General features: G+C 46.2%; 1 protein-coding gene across 1 annotated transcript in view; it reads left to right on the top strand.

Moving 5' to 3' along the window:
• Positions 1-26,076, top strand: part of LOC149429919 (uncharacterized) — a 95,873-nt gene that overhangs the window by 43,270 nt on the left and 26,527 nt on the right. Inside the window, 4 exon segments of the mRNA XM_089666365.1 lie at positions 10,537-10,743; positions 10,837-11,043; positions 11,169-11,310; positions 22,745-24,069. Coding sequence (XP_089522491.1) covers positions 10,537-10,743; positions 10,837-11,043; positions 11,169-11,310; positions 22,745-24,069 — 1,881 coding nt within the window.

Genomic DNA, 26,076 nt, shown 5'->3' with positions numbered 1-26,076 from the left:
CATTGTTTGCATTCCTCAAGACAGTGAGGTATTTTTGGTGGATATGGTGATGTATGGGGCTCATCCATGAGAGGCTGACATGTAAGCCCGTGGATGAGTGTACCCATATTACATATCTGTAGCAAGATATATTATACTATCTAATTCGTTTTGTCCAGGGGGGGGAACTCCATTTCCTTAACAGAGATTATATATTCAAGCTGATAGGCTTATGATCAAACTACAGTACCTCCTTGTATGCCGTCACTTCATCTAAACCGGTATGGTATTTGATTTGGTCTGGTGTTATTAACCATTTGGATGTAAGGGAAATAATTGCAATGGTATCCAGTCATATTGCTGTGCGTAGTACATTCCACTCCAATAGGCATTAATTACAACTGAGCGTACATTTTTTATTTATTTGAATAAAGATGATATATTTTAGATTCATCAATTGGCCACATTATTATTATACAGGATTTATATGGCGCCGACAGTTTGCTCAGCGCTTTACAATATAACGGGAGACAATACAGTAACAATACAGTTCAATACAAGAGGGATAGGAGGGCCTGATCCTTTCAGCTTACCACATGGTGTTTAGGGAAACATGCCCTCGTCCAGTATAGACAGGTTACCACTTTAGATTTACACAGGAGGTCTAGTGCTAGAATTGCTGTCTTTGATCTGACATTCACAGTGATACCTCACTTGCATGGTGAAATCTCTTTTTACATACCGACACTTGACCGATGTCTGCATTTGCCTTTGTGCATGAGCATGGGGGGATCTTATTTTTAATAATTATGCTTTTTTGAAAATATACTGTTCCTTTTAAATTTTTTTTTTTATCACTTTTATTCTCACAGGGAATGTAAATATCCCTTGTGATAGCAATAGGCAGTGACAGGTACTCTTTTCAGAAAAATCTGGGGTCTGTTAAACTCTAGATCTCTCCTTGCCCCAAAAAACATCTGATCACACCAAGGAATGGCACTATTTATATCCAGGGAAACTGAAATGATGAAATGCTTGTTGCTTATGGTTTCTTAGACCATAGAGATGATTGGAGAAACTCCGGTCTCTGATCAGCTCTATGGTCAGCTGGAAGAATTATTATTGGGTTCCCCAGTGGGACGGGAGAGCCCGAGAAAGCCATGGAAGGTGATGGGGAGGGGTTGTCCCCTCCCCTTGTTTGAAAAAGTGATCTAGCGGCTACATAGCTGCAATAATTGCTTTTACTTGAAAGCCATTCCCCAGCTGAAAAAAATAATACCAGGATGATGCCTGTAGCTGCAGGCATCATCCCGGTATAACCACTCCAAAGTCCAGTGACATACCATTACATTGCTGGTCCATGTTGGGCATATACAGTATGTAACAGCAGAGAATACGGTCATATGATGAATTGGGTCTGTGGACCAATATGACCGCAATTCATTATTTTTTGTAATGACATGTTGTGGGTTAGGCCAAAAAGAGTTTTTGCGAATTGTCTGGCAAGAGCTGAATTTGGGTGGGCAGCGATGTATTGTTGTGCATATAAATTGCTTTGGCCCACAATCAATTCATGCAAATCTGCCACGAAAAACAATCGAGGGGCTGATCCTGCTAACATTGTGTTTTTTAGGGACACTATACTAAGTGGGCACTAGTATAGTTCTGTTCATGATCATTATATTGATCTGTACAAACACTATACTAGTAATGGGGGTGATCAGTGACCAATAGCATGAGTGCGATAGTGTGCGGGCAATCTAATGCTAGCTGACACTGGCTGGGAGGGGTGCTTACTGACCCTGACACTATCTGATGTCGATAGTGGCAGGAATACAGTGATCAGTGAAAAATTCTATATACTGACACTGTACTAATGGCACTGGGTTAGGTGACGGGGCAATCAAAGAGTTAATAAGGGTGATCAAAGGGTTAAATGTGCTAATCTACCATGTGTGTTAAATGTAGTGCTTTTACTCACATTGCGGTGCTCTCTCTTCTCTCCCTGGACCAACGGGGGGGAACGTGCATACATGCTAACACCCAGAAATAGAAAGCGCCATAAAGGTATGTCACTTTGCCCAGAGCCACCGCTCACCCGCACATTGCGAGTGGGGAGTTGACAAGCAGTTTAACCATTAGCCGCCCGGCCTATAGCCGTTTGGCGGCCGCAAAAATGCTTCAGCTTTCCGGGTGCACGCCATTTGGCGTGCTCCCACACATGCGCAGTTCGTGCGGTTGCAGAGCCGCGCAGGGGCACGATCTGTCACCGGCCCCCGTTGCCGGTACCATGTGACCTGCTGTGACCAATCACAGCAGGTCACATGACAGTTGTATACAATGGATAGCTTCATTCATGCCATCCATTGTATACTAGTGCCTAGCTGTGAATGGTCACAGCAGGTCACATGCACATGTCATGTGATTAGCTGTGGCCAAATCACAGCAAAGCACAAAAAAAAAAAAACCTGAATGAATCAATTTCATTCAGGTTAATGCTTGCATATAGCAAAGTAATTCTTTGCTCTAAGCAAATTGTGTAAAAAAAAAAAAATACTGATCACTTCCCTAAAGTAGTACAATGTTACTATGGTAACATTGTACTACTTTGGTCATGGTAAAATATGAAAAAAAATCTTTAAAAAAATATGTAATAAAAAATTAAAAATAATAAAAAAATATATATACATTTTTTTAATTCATACTGTCACCAGTCAGTGTCCCTGTTCACCGCCATGCCAGTTATATGATGACGCTGTACTGCACTGGTGACAGTATGTAAAAAAAAAAATAGTGAAAATAATTTTTTAAATTTTTTCATTTTCCGAAAAATTATGACAAAAAAAATACAACTTCAAAAAACTCGCCATTCCTCTTATGAAGTACGTTGGACTGTCTACTCTGCAAAAAGGGGTCATTTGGGGGATATCTGTACTGTTCTGACATTCTTGGACCTCAAGAAATTAGATTGGCTGTCAGTACTTCAGGATTGATCAATATTCAGATCTATACCATAGTTTGTGAACTCTATAACTTTCCTACAAACTAAATAATACATCCTAATTTGGGTTATTTTCACCAAAGACATGTAGCAGAATACATCTCGGCCTAAATTTATGAAGAACAATTATTTATTTGTAAACTTTTATAACAGAAACAAAGAAAAATGTTTTTTTTCAAAATTGTTGGTCTTTTTTTGTTAATTTAGCAAAAAATAAAACTCCCAGCGGTGATTAAATACCACCAAAAGAAAGCTCTAGTTGTGTGAAGAAAATGATAAAATTTTAGTTTGGGTGCAATGTTGTATGACCGCGCAATTGTCATTCAAATTGTGAGAGCGCTGAAACCTGAAAAATGGCCTGGGCAGGAAGGGGTAAAATTGCCCGGTATGGAAATGGTTAAAAAAAACTCTTAAATATATATTGACTTTTTATATATTAACATTCTTTTTTTTTTTTTTTTTACTATTTTATTAAACTTTCATCAGAGTAGTTCAATGTTACCATAGTAATTTTGAACTAATCAGGGGGGGTGATTAGGGATTTTCATGTTTTGTTTTTACACTTTGCAGGAACAATAAAACCTTTTGCTCCTCCAATGCAATGCTTGAATCATTGCATTGGGTTATGGTTATAATATGCTTGAATCATGAATGGGTTAAGTTTATAATACTAATGATCTGCGATCGGCTACAGATAATCACATGGTACAGGGTGCTGTGATTGGCCCATGTACCATGTGAGAACTGTGGGCCAATCACAGTTCACCAGGAAGGGAAGCAAAGCTGTTATGACATTCACAGAGTTGGCCTGTAGCCACTCCTTTGTTATGTGGGCTGTGTGCTTAGGGTCGTTGTCCTGCTGAAAGATGAACTGTTGCCCCAGTCTAAGGTCCAGCACACTCTGGAACAGGTTTTCATCATGGGTGTCTCTGTACATTGCTGCATTCATCTTTCCTTCGATCCTGATTAGTCTCCCAGTTCCTGCCACTGAAAAACATCCCCACAGCATGATGCTGCCACCACCATGCTTCACTGTAGGGATGGTATTGGCCAGGGGGTGAGCGGTGCCTGCTTTCCTCCAGATATAACGCTTGGCATTCAAGTCAAATAGTTCAATCTTTGTTTCATCAGACCAGAGAGTTTTGTTTCTCATGGTCTGAGAGTCTCTCAGGTGCCTTTTTGGCAAACTCCAGGTGGGCTGCCATTTGCCTTTTTACTGAGGAGTGGCTTCCGTCTGTCCACTCTACCATACAGGCCTGATTGGTGGAGTGCTGCAGAGATGGTTGTTCTGGAAGGTTCTCTCATCACAGAGAAATGCTGAAGTTCTTTCAGAGTGACCATTGGGTTCTTGGTTACCTCCCTGGCTAAGGCCCTTCTCCCTCGATCGCTCATTTTGGCGGCCCACTCTAGGAAGATTCCTGGTGGTTCCAAACATCTTCCATTTACGGATGATAGAGGTCACTGTGCTCATTGGGACCTTCAATGCTTCAGAAATGTTTCTGTACCCTTCCCCAGATCTGTGCCTTGACACAATCCTGTTTTGGAGGTCTACGGACAATTCCTTGGACTTCATGGTTTGGTTTGTGCTCTGACATACACTGTTACCTGTGGGACTGTCAAGAGAACCAGAGAGCACACAGAGACAGATTGCACGGAACCCAACGTGCGGGCTTTTATTGGGGAGGTTTTTGGGGCACAGACAACAATTCCATTAGTCCACAGATCCACACCAGACACAGTAACACAGTAAAGTTCTTTGGAAGGCAATATGGAACAACAGGGAGCTGGTAATCCACAGGGTTCAGTAAGGCAAGGGCAGGATGGCTTTGTGGGTCTTCAAGTTCCTGGGGAGAATTGGGCTCAGTCTTTTGGGCAGCATGGGATTAGTGCACTTACTGGATGCAGGGAGCTGGACACAGAGGGCTACAGTCCACACAGGCAACACAGGGTTAATCCATACAGGCAGCTCCAGGCAGGGAAGGGTTAAGTTTGTTCGGCTCACGGGCAACAAAGAGTTAAATCCAGGCAGGGAAAATGTCCAGCCCGCAGGCACACAGGGAACAAGAGGTAAGTCCAGATAGGGAAAAGGTTCCAGGCAGCAGAGCGTTCACCCCACACTGGAGAGGATCCAGCAGCAGACGGACAGTCCGGTCAGCCAGGGAGATGAGAAGGAGGATGGGGGATGGTCGGATGAAAGAAGCTGGCGCTCAGCACAGCATTCTCTCACACACGCAGCCAGGAGAACACCAGGCGGGTTTTTTTTTCTGCTCACCCTTAAGTACAGAGCTGGGTGCCTTGTTGGTAACCGGAGACTTCCTGTCGGGTTACCATGGCAACGGGCCCTGTCTCCCATGTCTCCGGACCCACCCAGGGAGCCTGGGAAGATGTGCATGAGGGGGAAGGGAGGAGGGGGCCTGTTTGTGGATTCCTTCAGCAGGGGGCCAGACTGCAAGCGAGAGGGGTGAGGGGCTGCTGAGGGCTGCCTGTGTCAGGGACACAGAGGACTAGAAGTCCCAGCATGGACAGGACAGAAGAGTGAGGGGCTGCTGAGGGGTGGGGGTGGCAGGCAGCAAGACTAGAGGATGGGGGGGAAGGGCCAGCTCCGTGACAGGGACCTTCTAAAGACAGGTTTATGCCTTTCCTAATCATGTCCAATCAACTGAATTTCCCACAGATGGACTCCAATCAAGTTGTGGAAACATCTGAAGGATGATCAGTGGAAACAGGATGCACCAGAGCTCAATTTTGAGTGTCATGACAAAGGCTGGGAATACTTATGTTTGTTTTTTTAATTTTTTATTTTTAATAAATTGCACAGATTTCAAAACTAACTTCTTTCACGTTGTCATTATGGGATATTGTTTGTAGAATGTTGACGAAAAAAATTTATTTAATCCATTTTGGAATAAGGCTGTAACATAACAAAATGTGCCAAAAGTGAAGCGCTGGGAATACTTTCTGGATGCACTGTAGGTGTGTGTTTGTGGTGTAAAGGGGTTTAAGTGCTTGGGTGTAATTTTAACTGTTTACACCTTTTTTCACACAACTTTATTGCTTTCACATAAGGAACCAATACCCCCAATATAATGGGATATTGTGACAGGTTCTCTATTATGAGACATCAGGGGTCTGTAAGATCAGATGTCCCATGGTCTCTTTCCCCTCTACATGGCAACATCTGCCATGCCAGTGCTGGGCTCACATGGCAGGTGGTAGTGACAAATGGGAGAAGGACCCCCTTAGATCAGTGGTCAGTGTAGTGGTCCCTTACATTGGTGACCAATGGGAGAAGGACCCCCTTAGATCAGTGGTCAATGAAGTAGTCCCTTACATTGGTGACCAATGGGAGAAGGACCCCCTTAGATCAGTGGTCAATAAAGTAGTCCCTTACATTGGTGACCAATGGGAGAAGGACCCCCTTAGATCAGTGGTCAATGAAGTAGTCCCTTACATTGGTGACCAATGGGAGAAGGACCCCTTTAGATCAGTGGTCAGTGTAGTGGTCCCTTAAATTGGTGACCAATGGGAGAAGGGCCCACTTATATCAGTGGTCAGTGTAGTGGTCTCTTACATTGGTGACCAATAGAAGGATCCCCGTATATCAATGGTCAGTGTAGTGGTCCCTTACACTAGTGACCAATGGGAGAAGGATCCCTTATCAATGGTCAGTTTAGTGGTCTCTTACATTGGTGACCAATGGGAGAAGGACCCCTTATCAATGGTCAGTGTAGTGGTCTCTTACATTGGTGACCAATGGGAGGACCCCCTTATATTAATGGTCAGTGTAGTGGTCCCTTACATTGGTGACCAACGGGAGAAGGATCCCCTTATATTGATGGTCAAAGTAGTAATCCTTTACCTTGGTGATCAATGGGAGAAGGACAACCCTGAAAACATGCTTGTTAAGTCCAATCAGTAGAGCACTTGTATGACATTGACAGCTGTTTTTCCTAAGAGTCCAAAGAATGATTTTGCCGTGAGACACACAAGGGTCTGTTTATTTTAAAAAATGCCATTCATTCCCCTGAGCATTCACACATCTGTCACAAATAATCCCCATCTAGTGGCCACAATGTGGTATCTTCCCGAAATGCATCAATCAGGAAAATACCGCATTATGGCCACTAGATGGGGCTGATGATCATAGGAAATACACATCTTAGACACATTACAGGAAATATTAGTAATAGCTGTGAAAATTTTACCAGACCACCTCTTCCTCTATTGGGGTGCTGGACCTTTCTATGACTATTCTGTACCCCAACCTCTTCTATACGATTGTGAAGATTTCTATCATATTTACTAAGAAGAGAAGGAAGCTGAAGAAAATGTCCATGATGTAGATGAGGGTTCAATATAGTATGAGCAGCGTCACCCTTCACTCTGTAGCCAAGACCTAATCTGGCAATGTCCAGAATGACACCAATGAGTCTCTGACCAATCTCACGGGTTGGATGGACTTTCTCCTTTTGATGATTTCCAGGTGACCATGAATTAGAGTTCCAATATCTCCCTGGAGTTCTGCAGACAGATATATATTTCCCGATGACTTATGTTGTACAGATTCCTCATGTTCCCCAATATGAGCTCATACATTGGACTTGTTCAGCTTTCCAACCAGGGGTGAATGGACTTGACAGGATGCTCTGCCCATGTAGAGGACATGTGGCCTGGTATGGTTGATGAGGAGGTAGACTGTCTTGCACCCTTCCCTGACCAGCAAGGCTGCACGCTAGGATCAGGCTCTGTTGTGGATTTCTGGATATAAATTAAATTTTTTCTTGATTTACATCATAGGGCTTAATCTAAAAATTCAGTCAAGGAACCCCTAGAAACTTTTGGAGGACCCCTGGCTGGGAAAGGCCGGACTAGGCAGTCATATATTTCTGTCCCCCTTGGTGAGAGTGGAGGTGACCCCTCTATAAGGACATACAGTCCATACACACCCAGCACAAGGCCGGGGTCACACTACCAGATGCTTCTCGGGGCTGCAGTTCCTCTGAGCTCCACAAGGTGGTTATCTCATTTCTACCCAGACAGGAAGTCTCTATAGAAGACAGGAAGTGATGTCAGTTACAGACAGGAAGTGATGTCAGGTACAGACAGGAAGTTCTGGGTGAGAGGTGGGGCGAGAGGAAGTAGAGAGGAGACGTTAGTGGAAGTGGCAGCAGAGGAGGTAATAAGATGTTATTTCCTATTTACACCCAGTAACCCCCCGTCATGTCCGTCCTCTTCCCCCATAGCCACCTCCGTCCTCTTCCCCCATTGCCACCTCCGTCCTCTTCCCCCATAGCCACCTCCGTCCTCTTCCCCCATGGCCACCTCCGTCCTCTTCCCCCATGGCCACGTCCGTCCTCTTCCCCCATGGCCACGTCCGTCCTCTTCCCCCATGGCCACGTCCGTCCTCTTCCCCCATGGCCACGTCCGTCCTCTTCCCCCATGGCCACGTCCGTCCTCTTCCCCCATGGCCACGTCCGTCCTCTTCCCCCATGGCCACGTCCGTCCTCTTCCCCCATGGTCACGTCCGTCCTCTTCCCCCATGGTCACGTCCGTCCTCTTCCCCCATGGTCACGTCCGTCCTCTTCCCCCATGGTCACGTCCGTCCTCTTCCTCCATGGTCACGTCCGTCCTCTTCCTCCATGGTCACGTCCGTCCTCTTCCCCCATGGTCACGTCCGTCCTCTTCCCCCATGGTCACGTCCGTCCTCTTCCTCCATGGTCACGTCCGTCCTCTTCCTCCATAGTCATGTCCGTCCTCTTCCTCCATAGTCACTGTGATGTCTTTTATCTCCAGCAGATGATGATACACACATATATAGTGTGGGAACCCAGATTAACCCCTTCAGGGGCACAACATTCCCCCACTTCCGGGGCCGGAACATTCTCCTCATTGTGGAGATGGGTCACCTTCTCACCTCATCAGTCTATACCAGGGGTGTCCAAACTTTTTTCAAAGAGGGCCAGATTGGATGAAGTGAACATGGTGGAGGGCCGAACATTTTTCCGAACATTCTTTGAACCATTACAATTAAATGCAAATAAATTATTTTATGCCAAGTTAATTGCAAACGACATACTTTTCATTTCATAACATTAAGATCAACTGACAGCTGAGTTTTCACAATGTATTGAAAATAAATTAAAAAAAAAAATTACCTGCACTAATGTGAAGGGTGAAAAAGGTAGCTGGAGCTGAAGTCTCTGCTCGGCAGCCGGGAGGGGAAGAGAAACACACTTCACGCTGGAAGCCCGGCCCTGACATCACCGCCCTCTGTCGCTCCCAGCGCGGTGCAGTCACGCATGCGCACTGCTCTCAAGCAGAAGACTGTCTGCCACAGAAGGGAGGGCCGTGCGACAGCCGCATTTACACAGACCAGGGAGAACGCGCCGCAGTCAGGCATGCGCACTGCCCTCTGCTCTCAAGCAGAAGACTGTCTGCCATAGAAGGGAGGGCCGTGGGAGGGCCACATTACACAGAGCAGGGAGGGCTGTTGGAGGGCCGTATTAAACCGACCCCCGGGCCGTAAATGGCCTGCGGGCCGGACTTTGGACATGCCTGGTCTATACTAATGGATTATAGGACTTTTATTAGTGATGGGGGGGATTGGAATATGTATGTATGTATTTATTTTATAAGATTCAAATAGGAAGAAGAAAGAGGGAAAAATGTCATTTGTAGTAAATGTCCTGAAAACTAATTTTTCCCGTATATTTATCCTAAAATGTGATCAGTAAAGTCTCTGGAGAACACAGAAATATGATACAAATTTCATCTTTCAGTTTAGGAGAGGTGGGACGCACCCGGGAGAAATGATTCTTTGTACAGAAACCTCACAGAGCGCCGCCCACAGCTCCTCCCCCCAATGTCCCTCCATCTGGCTTTTTTCTTTTTTTGCTGATGCTCTTAGGATGTGGGTGGACCCTTAGCATCCTCGTGTGCGAATAAGGACTGTTGGTCCTGCATTGCATGTAATGATACCGGAATGCCTGCAACAAGCTTTAACCCTTTGTATTTATATCATTGTGTGTGTCAGGTTCCTATAAGGTGTCAGGGTGTCACTGTCTATTTCTCCATGGAGGAGTGGGAGTATTTAGAAGGACACAAGGATCTCTACAAGGACGTCATGATGGACAATCAGCCGCCCCTCACATCACCAGGTAAGAGGAGACTTTATTGTAAAGGAGAGAGCAGTACGGAGGATCCACCTAGATCCCCCATCATCTGATAAACACATAGAAACAATGGATTCAGTCAGTGTGTGTGTTTCCTACAGATGGATCCAGTCATGGGAACCCACCAGAGAGATGTCCCCGTCCTCTGTATTCCCAGGATTCCACACAGGAAGGTCACACCATCCCTCACCATCATCAGGTAGATGGATCCAGTCATGGGAACCCACCAGAGAGATGTCCCCGTCCTCTGTATTCCCGGGATTCCACACAGGAAGGTCACACCATCCCTCACCATCATCAGGTAGGTGATTGACAATTATTGGTAGTTGTGATTTATACACAGCGTGCTCGTTGCAATTAATATTTTATTATATCTTTCAGAGTGGAATCCTCGGGGATGATAATATTGATGTTAAAGAAGAGTATAAAGAGGAGGATGAGGAGTATGGAGTGATGGAGGAGCTTTCAGAAGGACACAAGGATATGATGGAGCCACCTAATACCAGGAACCCCCCAGAGAGATGTCCCCGCCCTCTGTATTCCCAGGATTCCACACAGGAAGATCCCACCATCCCTCACCATCATCAGGTGGTAAGAATAACAGTAAAAATGAGTAACAGTTATTAGTAGTTATGATTTTTACACAGCATGTTTGTTACATTGAATCTTTTATTATATATTCAGAGAGGAAATCTTGAAAATTATAATATTGTTGTTAAAGAAGAGTATAAAGAGGAGGATGAGGAGTATGGAGTGATGGAGGAGTTTTCAGAAGCACACAAGGATATGATGGAGCCACCTAATACCAGGAACCCACCAGAGAGATGTCCCCGTCCTCTGTATTCCCGGGATTCCACACAGGAAGGTCACACCATCCCTCACCATTACAAGGTTAGTGCAACGGAGCATCTTGAACATGGATTCGTAGAGACAATATGTGAATCTTTTTATGTGATGTCACAAAATTAATGCTTATATTTTCCAAATTTATATTTTCTCTCATTCTCTTGGTTTAGGGTGAAGATCTGATAGATATAAAAGTTGAGGTTAAAGCAGAAGAAGAAGAGGCGTATGTGAGGGATGATCAGCAGTCTATGGAGGAGGATGGAATAACGGGGACATTTATAGAGGAGGACACTCCTACAGAGATCAGCACAGGTGGGTCATGAACACTAAATCCATTCCTCCACCCATACTGCTCACTGATTGGTCCAGAGTAGGGCGGGGACTGGGTGATATCAGCCTGTAATCCCCTGGTCACTTTTCTGAGCAATGCTCCCCGTCCTGCACATTAGATCCTTTTTTTCCTCAAAACGTCTTTCAGGAGAGCACATGAGAGAACACACACCCAAATAGACTTCAAACTGGAGGCCTCTTCCCACAGTCCTCAGTTATCGTGTTTCTTCTGACCAGGTAGGAACACACAAGAAATGTAGGGACTGTTCTCTCAGGGGTTGCGTGAGAGAGGTTTGTTTTTTTTCTCTTACCTTTTTGCAGCAAGGGTCCCCCCAGGCAGAGTCCCAGGTGGGGGTGCCTGTTCCAGGCTCCTTCAATGCTCAGGTAGAGCCAGTACCGCCTGGTAGCCTGTATTCCTGGTATCACTGTGTGGGCAATGGTGGTGGTCATGTTTTTGGTGTCCAGCAGTGCCTGGGCATGTCCGTGAAACCACTTCTGGGCAGGAGCAGAGCTTCCAGTTCGGCGTGCGGAATCAGTTCCGGTCACAGGGGGAGGGGACAGGACCCAGCCAGTGCCTATTTCTGGTCCCAGGCCAGCACCTTGGCTTTCCAGGATGTTGGGACAAAGATTCACAGGCACGTGCACTGCTGCAAGCTCTGCTATGGAGGAGTCAGGAGCGACTGCAGTTCCAGGAACGGGCGGACGCACCGACAAAGCCCAGGTATGCCCTTCCTTTGGGCAAAACTGCTGCTTTTCTTTGCAGGGCACTGTGGTGTCTTTTTCCCCGGAGGTTGAGGGTCTGTCTTATGCTCTGGATCCTTGGTGTGTGGGATCAGTGCACTGGTGGTGTGGAGGTTTGGGCTCTGGCTGCACTGGGTGCATTTGTGTGCGTTTAAGGTCAGTCAAGTAGCTGTGTTCCTTGTGCTTTGTCTTAGACTAAGAGCAGTGAAAAGGCCTTTTGCAAGAGCAGTTGTCCTTCATGAAGTGTAGATTGTCAGATGCTTGGGACAGTCCTTTATGCAAGGAGTGCCTTTCTGCTTTAGTGAGTGAGGAGACGGCGTCAACTTCCAGTGATTTTCTGGCTTCCATGAAGGCTGAGCGGAGTGCAGCCTTGCAGTCCTTCAGAAATATGTTGGAGTCTTAATCCCAGAGTGCCTCTGAGCCTACCTCCACACCACTATCATCCGCTTCCCTGGAAGCAGGGTCAGGGATACCTTCTGCACAGGTGGCTGTCTTTCCTCCACGGTCAGAGGGAGATTCAGAGGATGATGGGGAAGAGGCGGAGGATTCCTAGGATCTAAATATAAGCTGTCGCTGGAGGATGTGGAATATCTACTTAACCCCCCTGGCGGTATTCCCGAGTGTAGCTCGGGATAAAGTTTCAGCACCACAAATTCCTCATCAGACACTGAAAATGATTGTTTAAAGAAGACTCCTCGTCAGTATGGTACGAAGTGCCTAAGGTAGACGCCGCATTTTTCCATGTCTCAAAAAGCACAGACTTGGGGCACTCGTGAGCAGCACCCATGATGGCCACTCTGTAGGCACGCTCCTTGCCCACCTAGCACATTGGCCACTTTGATGGCTGTCAGGGGGGAGTCATCCAGTTACCCACTGACCCTCCCCGGATTGCTTCCTCCCCAGCCGCTCCGATGGGGAAGAAAACCGGGACCACCCGCGTCTCCAATGCTCGACAGGATGCTCCGGAATTTGCGGCCGCAAATGGATCTCCTGCCTCGATTTCAGGCCCGACGCCACCCACGGGTACACTGGATCCTGCGGATGAGATGAGCACTGATCCAGGAACACCCCTACAATCCCCTACAACGACCCTGCAAGATGTGGAGCTCCTGGATCGCTTCAAGTTGATGCTGCAGACTGCTACTTCCAAACTGGCGAAACGCCTCTCACGAGAAATCAGGGAGCTGGTCAACCGGACGAGCGTTCTCGAGGATAAAATGGATGCTGCGGCCACGGTCATTGAATGCCATGAGCAGAGCCTGTGAGAAATTTTGTCCCACCAGGAGGCACTGCACAGACTCCGAAGCACTCATCTGGATCTCAAGCGGGGCCGTCTCATCTGGGAGCAGGCATCCAACCGAAAGAGGACCCTTCCTTGGACCCCTCTACGATTGAGTCCAACCCATTCTTCACCGGGATGAAGTTGTATCCGGGACTTCCTTCGTTGTGCTTCATCGCTGCATCCTTTTGACGGAACCGTGAGTTTGGCCTTCCCAATACTGATGATGTTATGTGATTGGGCCCTGCCCGGCTGGCCCCCTTGGGGTTCGGTCTGTGAGTAGGGGGTCCCGCTTGGACTTGCAGTCTGTGACTTTTTGCCACTGCCAAATGCCAAGGGTCTTGGCAAGTGGCTGGGTTCATGTTGGCGGAACGGTCCGATGATTCCTTCGGACTCTAAGGGGGGCGGTTAGCTCGAGTGGGCCCTTGTTTGGTGTTAGGTGATGGCCGTGCTTGGGCGCTGGGGTGGGAGACCGTCTGGGCTGTGGTGTTGGGTTCTGTAGCGGCCTGTAGTCATCTCCCTGGAGGGGGCTGGGCCCCTAGCTTGGCTGGGCTTCCGGGAGGGGTCTCCATCGGTAGGACCCATTTCCTGGGGACTCATATATTTACTGATGTGGGTGCCTTGTTATTTTATGTTTGTTATCTCCTTGCCCCCTGGGGGCCTATGTTTTATATGTATTCCTTTGAGTGTAGGATGTATTTCACCATAGGTGTGATATGGCTATGCCATTATACATACTGTTTCCTTTCTCTTTTTTTTTTTTTTTTTCCTGTCTTCTCGTTTTTTTTGGCTTTTCTGTTCTTGGTTTCTACAGGGTTTCAGGACGCCGTGGAAATTGTTGGCCGACCTATGCCTTTTCTGCTGAGCGGATTACGCCGATCTCACGATGGCTTTGCCCCCTTTGAAAGTACATTCACAAAATATCCCAGGCTTTAATTTGCCTCAGAAGTGGTCTAAAGTTTTTCATCACCTCAAATCGCAACAAATTGACGTGATATGCTTGCAAGAAAAAGGTTTTCCCAGTCCTCCACTCCACGGTATCTATCACCTCATTATCCCACTTACTACATGGCCTCGGCCCCTGAGAAATGAGGGGGTGTTCTGATAGCCTTCAAACGCAATCTCCCTTTTACCTGTGCTCGGAATGTAGCGGACCCCACGGGCAGGTACTTGCTCCTGCAGGGCACTGTCTGGGATCAGGAGGTCACTTTGGTTTCACAGTTCTTCTTACATCTCTGTACCATCATTTCTTGTCACTCCAAGGGCCTTCTTCTTTTGGGGGACTTGAATGTTACCTTAGATTCTGCTCAAGATATGTGCTAGCTGTCCCTTCCTCGCCCTGGTCAGACCATGATCCCCTGGATCTACTTCTTACACTTTCGTGGTTGACACGGCACCCTTTTCAGTGGCGCATTAACGAGTCCTTATTGACCACACAGGCTACTTGCCATCAAATTGAATCTTCCATATGAATGTATTTTACAGAAAACTCAGGATATGTTTTTTCGGCAGTATCCCTGTTGGAGGCACATAAAGCTACGGTGCAGGGTCACATTATACAGGTAGCTGTGGCGTGGGAGCATCGCCTTTTGGATCTTCACTCTCTGCTAGCCTCTGTGGATGCTCGTTGGAAGTCGCACCCGTCTGCGACCCATAAATGAACGTTTGACACACTGGCAGCAGAATTGGACTTACTTGCTTCTTCAGAGGCTGAACGGGCCCTGCGTTGGACCAAACATAAATTGTATACCTGTGCTAAGAAACCGAGTCCGATGCTGGCTAGGAAACTCAGTTCCATGGGGAAACTCCATAAATCGTCCCAGTTGCAGCTTGGTGTGGGAGGCTACACCTCCAATCCCCAGCAGGTTGTCTCACGTTTCGTGGACCTCCTTTCACTCTTATACGCCAAAGTGGATTCCTTTCCAGTGGCTCAGGTGGAAGCGTTCTTTTTTGTCTGCAGTGGCGCGGTGGCTCTTAATGCAGGTGTAACTGTATCAGAAGTGCTTCAAGCTATCAAATCTTTATGGTCCACCACGGCCCCGGGTCCTGACGGCTTTTCAGGTCTCTATTACAAGAAATTTGCAACCCTGCTGGTGCGCTTTTTGGCTGGTAATTTTAATGAATTGCAGTCAGGTTTTTTGCCTTCTCTGGACATGCTTAGAGCTCATATCTCAATAAGACATCCAGGAACCGCAAGCCTTTTGGCCCATTTCTCTTCTTAATGAGGATCTGAAGATACTGGGCAAAATTCTCAGTCTTTGTATCAATAAATATTTGTGGAGTCTGGTCCACAGGGACCAAGTCAGAATTTCTCAGTTACCTTCAGTTGCTGCACTGGTTGACCTCACTGGTTGCACTTCCGCCTTTCCATATCAGAAATCAGCCTTTGAAAAGCTTTTCCAACAGCTTCCGGGCACCCCGGGTCTTGTTTCCCTACTCTATGCATCCTTGAATAGGCGCCCAATGCGTAATTCTTTATCATATATTGTCCAGTGGGAGCGTGACTTGGGGACGGTCGTGGATCTGGAGGATTGGAATAAGGCCTGGTCGTTTGTAGCTAAATGTTCATTTAATACAGCCACGTGGGAGGCGGCATGCAAAGTGTTGCGTTGGTATTGGATCCCGGCTCGTATAGCCCAGGTAAACCCTGCCTATAGTGATCGCTGCTTACAGGGTTGTGGCCATCGTGCAGATGTGTTGCATATATGGTGGTCATGTCCAAGACTGCTTTGTTTTTGGTCTCGTGTCTTTGGCCTTCTTTACACCTTGTTCCATCTCTCCATACACTGAGAGGCTCGGTATGCTTTGCTTCATTGTCCCATTCCAGGCCTGTTAGCCCATCAGCAGAAGTTGGCTTCTTTGTTTTTTTCGGCCACTAGAACAATTGCTCAGGCATGGAAGAGCCCATCTGTCCCTCTTCAGGGGGTGCGAGACCACTCTGATGCTCAATGAACAGATGTCGAGTATTCGTAATGACTCCCAACGAACATTTTTGAAAATATGGGAGCCGTGGTTGACATATGTTTTTCCCACGCTCCCCCCAGCTAGTCTAGGTTTATGATGCTGTATGGTAAATGCGTTTCTGGATCCCTGCTTCTGGTCTTGTTTTCTTCTTCTTTCTTTACTCTTCTTTTCATTTTCTCTTTTGTTTGATTACGTGAAGCGATAGATATTTGCCTTTGGCTGGAAATTTTTGTCAGTGTTATATCACTGTTTCTGTATTTTATGTTGCCCCTACTTTGGCTCGCCTCTTGCATTGTTGGAGTTACAATACTGATTTCTTTATTTTTTTATGTACCATTGATAGCCCCCACGTAGGCGTGTCTTTTGCTCTAATCCTTCTTGTTAAATTGTTTACAAAAGTTAATAAAGACCATTGAAATACAAAAAGCACAGACTTAGCCTTTGAAGATCTGTTGAGCCTAAAAGAGGCTATGGATAGAAGAATGGATTTGCTGTTGAAGAGAGCACGGCATTCCACAATGGATAATTAGGCCAGCTATGGCAGTCACATGCGTAGCAAGAAATCTGGAGCATTGGCTGAACCAGCTTTGGGAACCCCAAAGGCGGAGATCTTAGATTCCTTCCCTACAATCTCAAGAGCTGTAGGCTATATAGCGGATGAGTCCATGGAATCTATACGCATGATAACTCGCTCATCTGCCTTGTCTAATTCAGCAAGAAGGGCCTTATGGTTAAAAACATAGCAGGGGGATGCTATATCAAAAGTTAGGCTGTGTGGAATTCCTCTTTCAGGAGATCTCCTCTTTGGGCCAGATTTTAGAGTCAATTTTGAATCACACAGTGGACAGGTAAAAGTCTTTCCCTGTGAAGAACAAACCGCAAGGGAAGAAAAAAGTCTGGTCATTGCAGATATGAAGAGAAAAAGGGTCCTTGTTCATACTCCCGCACAGACCAAAAAATCCCAGTGGCCCGCTGCTCCCCCAGTGGGAGGAAGACTACAGGCTTTCGTTCCACAATGGGAGAAGATAAAGTCCAGCCTGTATATCTGAAATCTGGTCAGTCGGGGTTACAAGATAAGTTTGCAGAGGTCCCCCCGAGAAGGTATTTTGTTACGGATATTGCAAAGAATCCAGTAAAAGCTCTTGCTATGAAGAACCTGGTTCAGGATCTGATATTACAGAAAGTGGTGGTTCCGGTTCCATCAGGGGAAGAACAGATGGGGTTTTATTCACATATAATTTTTGTGGGAAAACTGTCAAGAAAATTTTGGTTGATCCTCAACTTGAAAGCTTTGAACAAAGCAGTGCAATTCAAGCGGTTCTGAATGGATTCGATCTTTTGGAACAGAAATCTTTTTCCAGATTTCTTCATGGCATCAATCGATCTAAGCGACACCTATTTACACATCCAAATTAGACAGCGTTCCCAAAGATTTTTGAGGCAAGCTTTGAGTTTAGGACATGAGGTTCAGCACCTGCAATTCAGGGCACTGCCTTTCGGGCTGTCCTCTCCCCGCATCTTAACCAAGGTGATGGCGGAAGCATTAGCTCCCTTGAGGCTCGGAGGTGTGATGGTAATTCCATACCTAGAAGATCTGGCAAGCTCAGAGGAGCAGATGAGGAAGGACCTTCAGTCACCTGGAAAGTCTGGGCTGAATCATCAACGTACAGAAATCCAATCTGACCTCGTCCAAGAAGGTTTTGTTACTGAGGTTCTGCATCTGTTCAGCAGAACAGAAAGTTTTTTTGCCAAAAGAGAAGATGCAGAAAATACAGGTGGCTTTGACTGTTCAAGGCAACCACCAGGTGTCAATCAGGTTTCTGATATCAGCTCTGGGTCTGTTGACAGCCTCCATCCTGGCTGTCCAGTGGGCAAGACCTACACTTTAGGTCCCTTCAACTATTCATCTTGAGAGTTTTGAATTGGGACTTGGCCTCGCTGGACAAGAAGGTGAGGGTCACCTGCAGAGTGAAGAGATCCCTCTGGTGGTGGAGGAGGCAGAAGGTCTAGCCTGGTCCTTTCCGGTGGAAAGGATCCTCACCATGGATGCCAGCTCCTGGGGCTGGGGGCACACCTGGGAGGTCAGCTTGCACGGGGCAGTGGCCGAGGTGGCAGAGGTCAAACTCCTCAAATTGGAGGGAATTAAAGGTGATTGCTTTGGCTCTCATGGGTTTTCTCCCAGGAGCTCCAGGGTCGACACGAGCAGGTCTGCATGGACAACACCACAGCGGTACCCTATGTAAACAAGCAAGGAGGCACAAGAAGCAGGAGTCTTCAAAGTCTAGTGGAAGAAATTGTGACTTTGGCAGAAGTCGGTTTGCCATTACTGTCAGCAGTCCATCTCAAAGGCTCGCTGAACCTGGTAGCTGACTTCCTGAGCAGATACCAGCTGAAGGAGGGAGAGAGTGGTGCCTAAACAACGAAGTTCAGCTTAGTTCAGGAATGGGGTTAGCCGCAAATAGATCTGTTTTCGAATCATCAGAATACCAAAACCAGTCAGTTCTTTTCCCTGAACAAGGAAGATGGAGCAGTAGGGATCAATGCGCTCGCTCAAAGGTGGAGCTTCCAGCTGTGCTATGCTTTTCCCCACTAATTCCTCAGGCTCTGAAGAAGCTGCAAACAGAGTTCAGGTCATTTTTGTGGCTCCCTTCTGGCTGAAAAGGTTGTGGTTGGCAACTCTCCTGCGGTTATCAATCAGACCATATCAGACGCTTCCAATCATGAAGGACCTGCTACTACAGGGTCCTCTCTGTTATTTGAAATGGAAAATCTATGCTTCACAGCGTGATTTCTCAAAGGCGACTGCTAGAAAAGAAAGGCTTCTCAAAACGCTTAGTAGACACTCTTCTCGCAAGTCGTAAGGGGGTCACGAGAGCTATTTACGGAAAAGTCTGGAAGATATATAATTCTTTGTACCTAACCAACACAAGGTCCTTGGAAGATCTCACCTCAGTCCTGGAGTTTCTTCAACAAGGAGCTGACAAGAAGTTGCCAATCGGCACTGTAAGGGATTCCCGGTGAGACGATTGTCCAGAGAAGAGTGATCGGTTGTGCACATGCGCACGGAAACGTGCGATCGTGCACACGCATGGCGAAGATTGGCGCCAGATGGACTATTTAAAGGGTGCTTTTGCCTGTGCTGACTGATCTTCAGCTGTTCCCCGTTTCCTGCTCGTTTCCTGTGTGAATCCCTTGTTGCTGACCCGGCTTGTTCCTGACCTGACTCTGATTACTCCCCTGCTTGATACTGGTTCCTGACTTTGGCTCTGCTCCTGACTTTGGTTTGCTTCTGATTCTGTACCTCGCTGTCCGCCTGTTGATGACCCTGGCTATTCTCATGACACTGCTCCTGTCTCTCACCTCCTTTTCCTGCCTTGCTCTGGTGCACACCTGGCGATCTACCATACCAGCTCTGCATATTACTACTGTGCCTGAATCAGAGGTTCGTCAGTCTTCCAAGGCCACCAACTGCAAGAGCTGCAAACAACATCTACTGGTGCTCTTGTCCCCCTGGTCCCTAGACACCCTCTTTTCCACTTCCAGTGGGGTCAGGGCTAGTGACACAAGTGAGGCCGACCTCTTCATTTCAGTTTCCTATCAGGTATGTGACAGGCACGTTAAAAGTCCAGGTGGCAGCTTTGGGGGTCTTGATCTCCTTGGGTCCCCTAGTTATCAGATTGTTCAAGGCTTTGTCTCGATCCAGATCGGTTTAACCAAAAGCTTTCCCTAATTGGGATCTTTCACTAGTCCTGAAAGCTCTAACCAAATCTCCCTCTGAGCCTTTGGATTCGGCAACCTTGAAGTATATCTTGCTGAAGACAGTTCCATTATTGTGGTCACCTCCACATGTAGAATTAGTGATCTTCAGGCTTTATCAGTCAGAGACGTTTCTAATGATCTATCCAGGTAGGATTGTAATGAAAACCGATCCAGCCTTCCTCCCAAAGGAGGAAGCGTCCGTTTATCACCATTCTCAAGACATTCTTTTGCCAACCTTTTGTCCTAAGGAAGGAAATTTTCATTTGTTAGACGTGAAAAGAATCGTTTTACATTATTTAAAAGTAACTAAGGATTTCCGGAGTTATGAATCTTTTTTTCCATTTTGTTTGCGGGGGAAAAAAAAGGGCAAAAATCCTCTACAGCATCCTTTGCCAGATGGCTGACAATGGCAATCCAATCAGCCTATGAACTTTCTGATCTCGTTCCACTGCTAGGCATTTATGCTCATTCCACAAGAGATTTAACAGCCACATGGGCAGCAAAGGCCGGTGCCACCCCAGAACAAATTTGTAAGGCAGCGACGTGGTCAAACATGTCCACCTTCATACGTCATTATAGGCTGGATTTTGTTGTCAGCGGGAGAGCAGGCCTTCGGTAGGAAGGTCTTACAAGCTGTGGCCCCGTCCTAATGGGGTAAGTTCTTGTTTATCCTCTCATGTGCTGTCCTGAACGACGTTTTGAGAAAATCCAAGATAGACTTACCAGAAATTTGTTTTCTAGTAGTCTTTCAGGGCAGCAATAATTCCCTGCCCTGATATTGTTTATGCTATTGAGCTTATGTTTTTTTCAGATGGGCTGGAGGTACTCTTTGACAATTGAGGACTATGGGGAGAGGCCTCCATTTTGAAGTCTATGTGGGTGTGTGTTTCCAGCTAGAGAAGGGAGTAGCTGCGTTCTCAAATGTACTGTCCTGAAAGACTACTAGAAAACAAGTTACCCATAAATCTAAGTTTTCTTTCTGATAATCTTTGTTCTCTCTCTGTTAGTTCTCGGTATCTAGACTGGGTTAATGTAGATTCTGGGGTTCAGTTCCTAACAAAATGTTGATTTTCATAATACTGTAGCTGTTGCTTGACTTAGGCACCTGGTGCATGTGTCTTGGGTCTTCTGCTCCATGGCTGGATCTAGCAAATTCTATGCTCTGTTGTGTGCTGGCTGTGCCGGGTGGAGGGATATGTCTGTATAGTCTCAGACCCAAGTCACTGAGTGCAGTCTCAGGAGATGGGAGGCAGCGGTGTGGGATCTCTGCAACTTGTCTACAGTAAACATTTAAGATTTCGCTGATTACTGAATACCAATATTATGAGTCCCGACCCTTACAATGTGTAATTTATATTGTACATTACATACTCCTATACTCCTGACCCCTGCATTATGTACTCTGTTGTACATTACATACTCCTGACCCCTGCACTATATACTCTGTTGTACATTACATACGCCTGACCCCTGCACTATATACTCTATGCTGTACATTACATACTCCTGACCCCTGCACTATATACTGTATGTTGTACATTACATACTCCTGACCCCTGCACTATATACTCTGTTGTACATTACATACTCCTGACCCCTGCACTATATACTCTGTTGTACATTACATACGCCTGACCCCTGCACTATATACTCTATGCTGTACATTACATACTCCTGACCCCTGCACTGTATACTCCATGTTGTACATTACATACTCCTGACCCCTGCACTATATACTCCATGTTGTACATTACATACTCCTGACCCCTGCACTATATACTCTATGTTGTACATTACATACTCCTGACCCCTGCACTATATACTGTATGTTGTACATTACATACTCCTGACCTCTGCACTATATACTTTATATATGCTGCATTACATACTCCTGACCCCTGCACTATATACTCTGTTGTACATTACATACTCCTGACCCCTGCACTATATACTCTGTTGTACATTACATAATTTTGATAGTATGTAGTCCTAACTATTGTACCCTATACAATAATATGTTGCACATTCCATAGTCCTGACTTCTGCTCTCCCCCCTCCCCCACTGCTATATATACACATAATATGTATTCTCTTTTGTTACACCCATTTCCTACCAGCTGGACATTTGATATCGGATGATGTGATTGGAGCACAGACTTTTACATGGTGATAATAATGTGATAACATCCTCCAACTTTGGACCCTTAAACAGAAAGTGATAATGAGGGAGGAGTCAATACCCCAATGATGGTGGTCTTTAGGATCAGTCCAGTCTTCATCTTGGTTGTTCTCCCCCCATCCTCACTCTCTGACCTCTGGTGGGGCTCAGCCCCGCTGTTCTTCATGACTAAATCATGGACTAAATAAGGAAGTGCAGTACTTCTTGTGTTGGGAAGATGGCGATGAGTGATAGAGGGGGTGGGACCCTCGTCCTATAATCCCCTCATCACTGTCCCTCCTATAAAAGACAGTTCTGGTTGTTTCCTCACTCTCTGACTAAGGTCCATGAATAAAGAAATGACCTGGTAGGAGATCAGAGGAGCCATTTCCTAGTTCCCTTGAGGGTGGAATTGTAAGCTCATCAGAGACCAAGCTGCCTGATGTGGGTGGAGTCCTGGTTTGGGGGAACCAATCAGCTCCTGTCTAGTAATCCTCTTTGTCTTTGTATTTTAGTCCATGGCCGGGAGATGAGGAAAACCTCCGAGGATTGTCTCACTTTGTCTCCAGACTGGAAAGTAGAAGATGAGGACATCACACAGTATAGTCCAGGAGAAAACCCGGCTCCCTCCAATGTCCATCCGGCACCACCCAGTGTAGATGGACAGTGGTATTTCTTTTATATTGAGGAACCTAAGACTGTGCAGGAAGCAGCCGTCCTTCCTACAGAGAAGAAGTTTTCCTGTACTGAGTGCGGGAAGGGTTTCCATTTTAAATCCAATCTTAATATGCACATAAAATCTCACACTGAGAAGCCGCATTTCTGCACAGAGTGTGGGAAAAGTTTTTCTAAGACATCCAATTTTTACAAGCATCAGAGATCTCACAAAGGGGAGAAAACGTTTTCCTGTCCTGAGTGCGGGAAATGTTTTTCAAAGAAATGCAACCTTTACACACATCAGAGATTGCACACAGGGGAAAAACCGTATTCCTGTTCTGACTGTGGGAAATGCTTTGCACAAAAATCCAAACTTTCCCTACACCAGAGATCTCACACAGGAGAGAAGCCGTTTTCCTGTTCTGAGTGTGAGAAATGTTTTGTGCAAAAATCAGCTCTTATCTCACATCAGAGGTCTCACACAGGTGAGAAGCCATATTCTTGTCCTGAGTGCGGGAAATGTTTTTCAGGGAAGTCCCATCTTTACAGACATCAGAGATCTCACACAGGGGAGAAGCAATATTCCTGTTCTGAGTGCGGGAAATGTTTTTCATGGAAGTCCCATCTTTACAGACATCAGAGACTGCACACAGGGCAGAAGCCACTTTCCTGTTCTGAGTGTGGGAAATCCTTTTTAGATAAGTCCAATCTTTCTATTCATCAGAGATCACACACAGGCGAGAAGCCATATTCCTGTTCTGAGTGCGGGAAATGTTTTTCAGTGAAGGCCTCTCTTTACACACATCAGAGATTGCACACAGGCGAGAAGCCGTATTCCTGTCCTGAGTGCGGGAAATGTTTTTCAGTGAAGTCCTCTCTTCGCAAACATCAGAGATTGCACATGGGGGAGAAGCTGTATTCCTGTTCTGAGTGCGGGAAATGTTTTTCACAGAAGTCCGCTTTTTACACACATCAGAGATTGCACACAGTGGAAAAATTATATCCCTGTCCTGAGTGTGGGAAATGTTTTGAGCGCAAGGCTAATCTTTACAGACATCAGAGGTGTCACACGGGGGAGAAGCCGTATTCCTGTCCTGAGTGCGGGAAATGTTTTTCACAGAAGTCCCATCTTTGCAAACATCAGAGATTACACACAAGGGAGAAGCCACATTACTGTCCTGAGTGAGTGAAATATTCCTCACTGAAATCCTGTCTTCCTGTACATCAGGGGTCCCACATAACCCTGGAGGTGTATTAGTGCCTTGAGTGCAGGAAATGTCTTCTAGATGAATGTTGCTGGACATCCCAGCTCTCATGTGGGGAAGAAGCACACCCTGATATACACCTCAGATATACTCCATGGCTGATCTTCATCATGGAAGAAACCGTTCATAAGGAGATCAGAGGTCACCAAAGACATGGATGAAGTGTGGGACCGGGTTGGCCATTGATGGCAGGAGAAGAATAAAAATGGAGTCATCACCTTTCATTGGCTGAGTACATTTTGTGGTGGGAGATTTCACAATTTTGTGGTGGGAGATTTGTCGGAACCATGTCTGTTTATTAAAAATTTGTTGGACGAATGTGACAAGCCTTCCCCAGCTGTGACAAATTCTGGACTTGGTATTTTTTATACAGTGATTTCTTATGCTCATTAGCTCCATCTAGTGGCTATAATGTGTCATCCTATTATTTTTCTTGATTGAGGTATCTCAGGAAAAATACCACATTATGGCTACTATGAAGACTGTTGGAAATCATTCTATTTAATGAACTAGACAGAATTTAGCATGGCTGGGCAAGATCTTGTCACATTCATCAATCAAATTTTTAAATAAATAGATCCCTTTGTTTTCCTAATTAGGTGTGGTTTCATACAAATAACTGAAGAGTTCATAGTCATGGACCCATGAGTACAATAGACATTGAAAAACAATCAAACCAACAGTATACAAGGGAGATGTGGGAGCATAGGTCACAGGTCTCTCAGCCATGTTTTTACTAGCTTGCAGCTAGGGGGCGCTCTATTGTTTAGCATATAACCACAGCAGAGTGATGCCATCAGGCTCACTTGGAAATCAGAATGCAATCAGTTCTGTATTCTATTAATATTATACATAGCGCCAACAGTTTGCTCAGCGCTTTACAATATAATGGGAGACAATACAGTTCAATACACGAGGGTTAGGAGGGCCCTGATCCTTGGAGCTTACAATCTAAGGGGGAGGGGCTGGTGGTACAAAAGGTAATAACTGAGGGGGATGGACTGGTAGGAGGAGTAGAAGATTCCAGTATTAGCTGAGGGCAGGATAGGCTTCCCTGAAGAGAGGTTTTCAGAGATTGCCTAAAAGTGGGCATAGTTGGATAGATTGGGTAGAGAGTTCCAAAGGATGGGAGAGGCTCTGGAGAAGTCCTGAAGACTAACATGGGAGGAGGAGAGCAGGAGGTCATGGGAGGAGCGGAGAGGATGGTTTGGGTGATATTTGGAGACAAGATCGTTGATGTAATTTGGGGCAGAGTTATAAATGGCTTTATATTTTTATTTAATGTTTTGAATTTTATTCGTTGGGCAATGGTAAGCCAGTGGAGGGATTAACAGAGAGGGGAGGAGGACACTGAGTGGAGGGATTGGCAGAGAGGGGTGGAGGACACTGAATGGAGGCCAGTGGAGGGATTGGCAAAGAGGGAAGGAGGACACTGAATGGAGGCCAGTGGAGGGATTGGCAGAGAGGGGTGGCAGAAATGGAACGGTTGGTAAGGGGGATGAGTCTGGCAGCAGCATTCATGATAGACGGATAGATTGGGGTAGAGAGTTCCAGAGGATGGGGGATGCTCTGGAGAAGTCCTGGAGATGAGCATGGAAGGAGAAGAAAAGGTCACCAGAGAGCAGGAGGTCGTGGGAGGAGCGAAGAGGATGGTTTGGGTGATATTTGGAGACATGACTGGTGATGTAATTTGGGGCGGAGTTATAAATGGCTTTATATGTTATTGTTAATGTTTTGAATTTTATTCGTTGGGCAATAAGAAGGCAGTGGACGGATTGGCAGAGGGGTGGAGGGCACTGAGTGGAGGCTAATGGAGGGATTGGCAGAGAGGGGTGGAGGCCAGTGGAGGGATTGGCAGAGAGGGGTGGAGAACACTGAATGGAGGCCAGTGGAGGGATTGGCAGAGAGGGGTGGAGGACACTGAA

The sequence above is a fragment of the Staurois parvus genome, unplaced genomic scaffold, assembly GCF_062004578.1.
Source record: "Staurois parvus isolate SC_StPar_1 unplaced genomic scaffold, SC_StPar_1.0 ptg002686l, whole genome shotgun sequence".
NCBI lineage: Eukaryota > Metazoa > Chordata > Amphibia > Anura > Ranidae > Staurois > Staurois parvus.
Note: the sequence above shows the minus strand (reverse complement) of the source record. Positions and strands in the feature narration are given on the sequence as shown.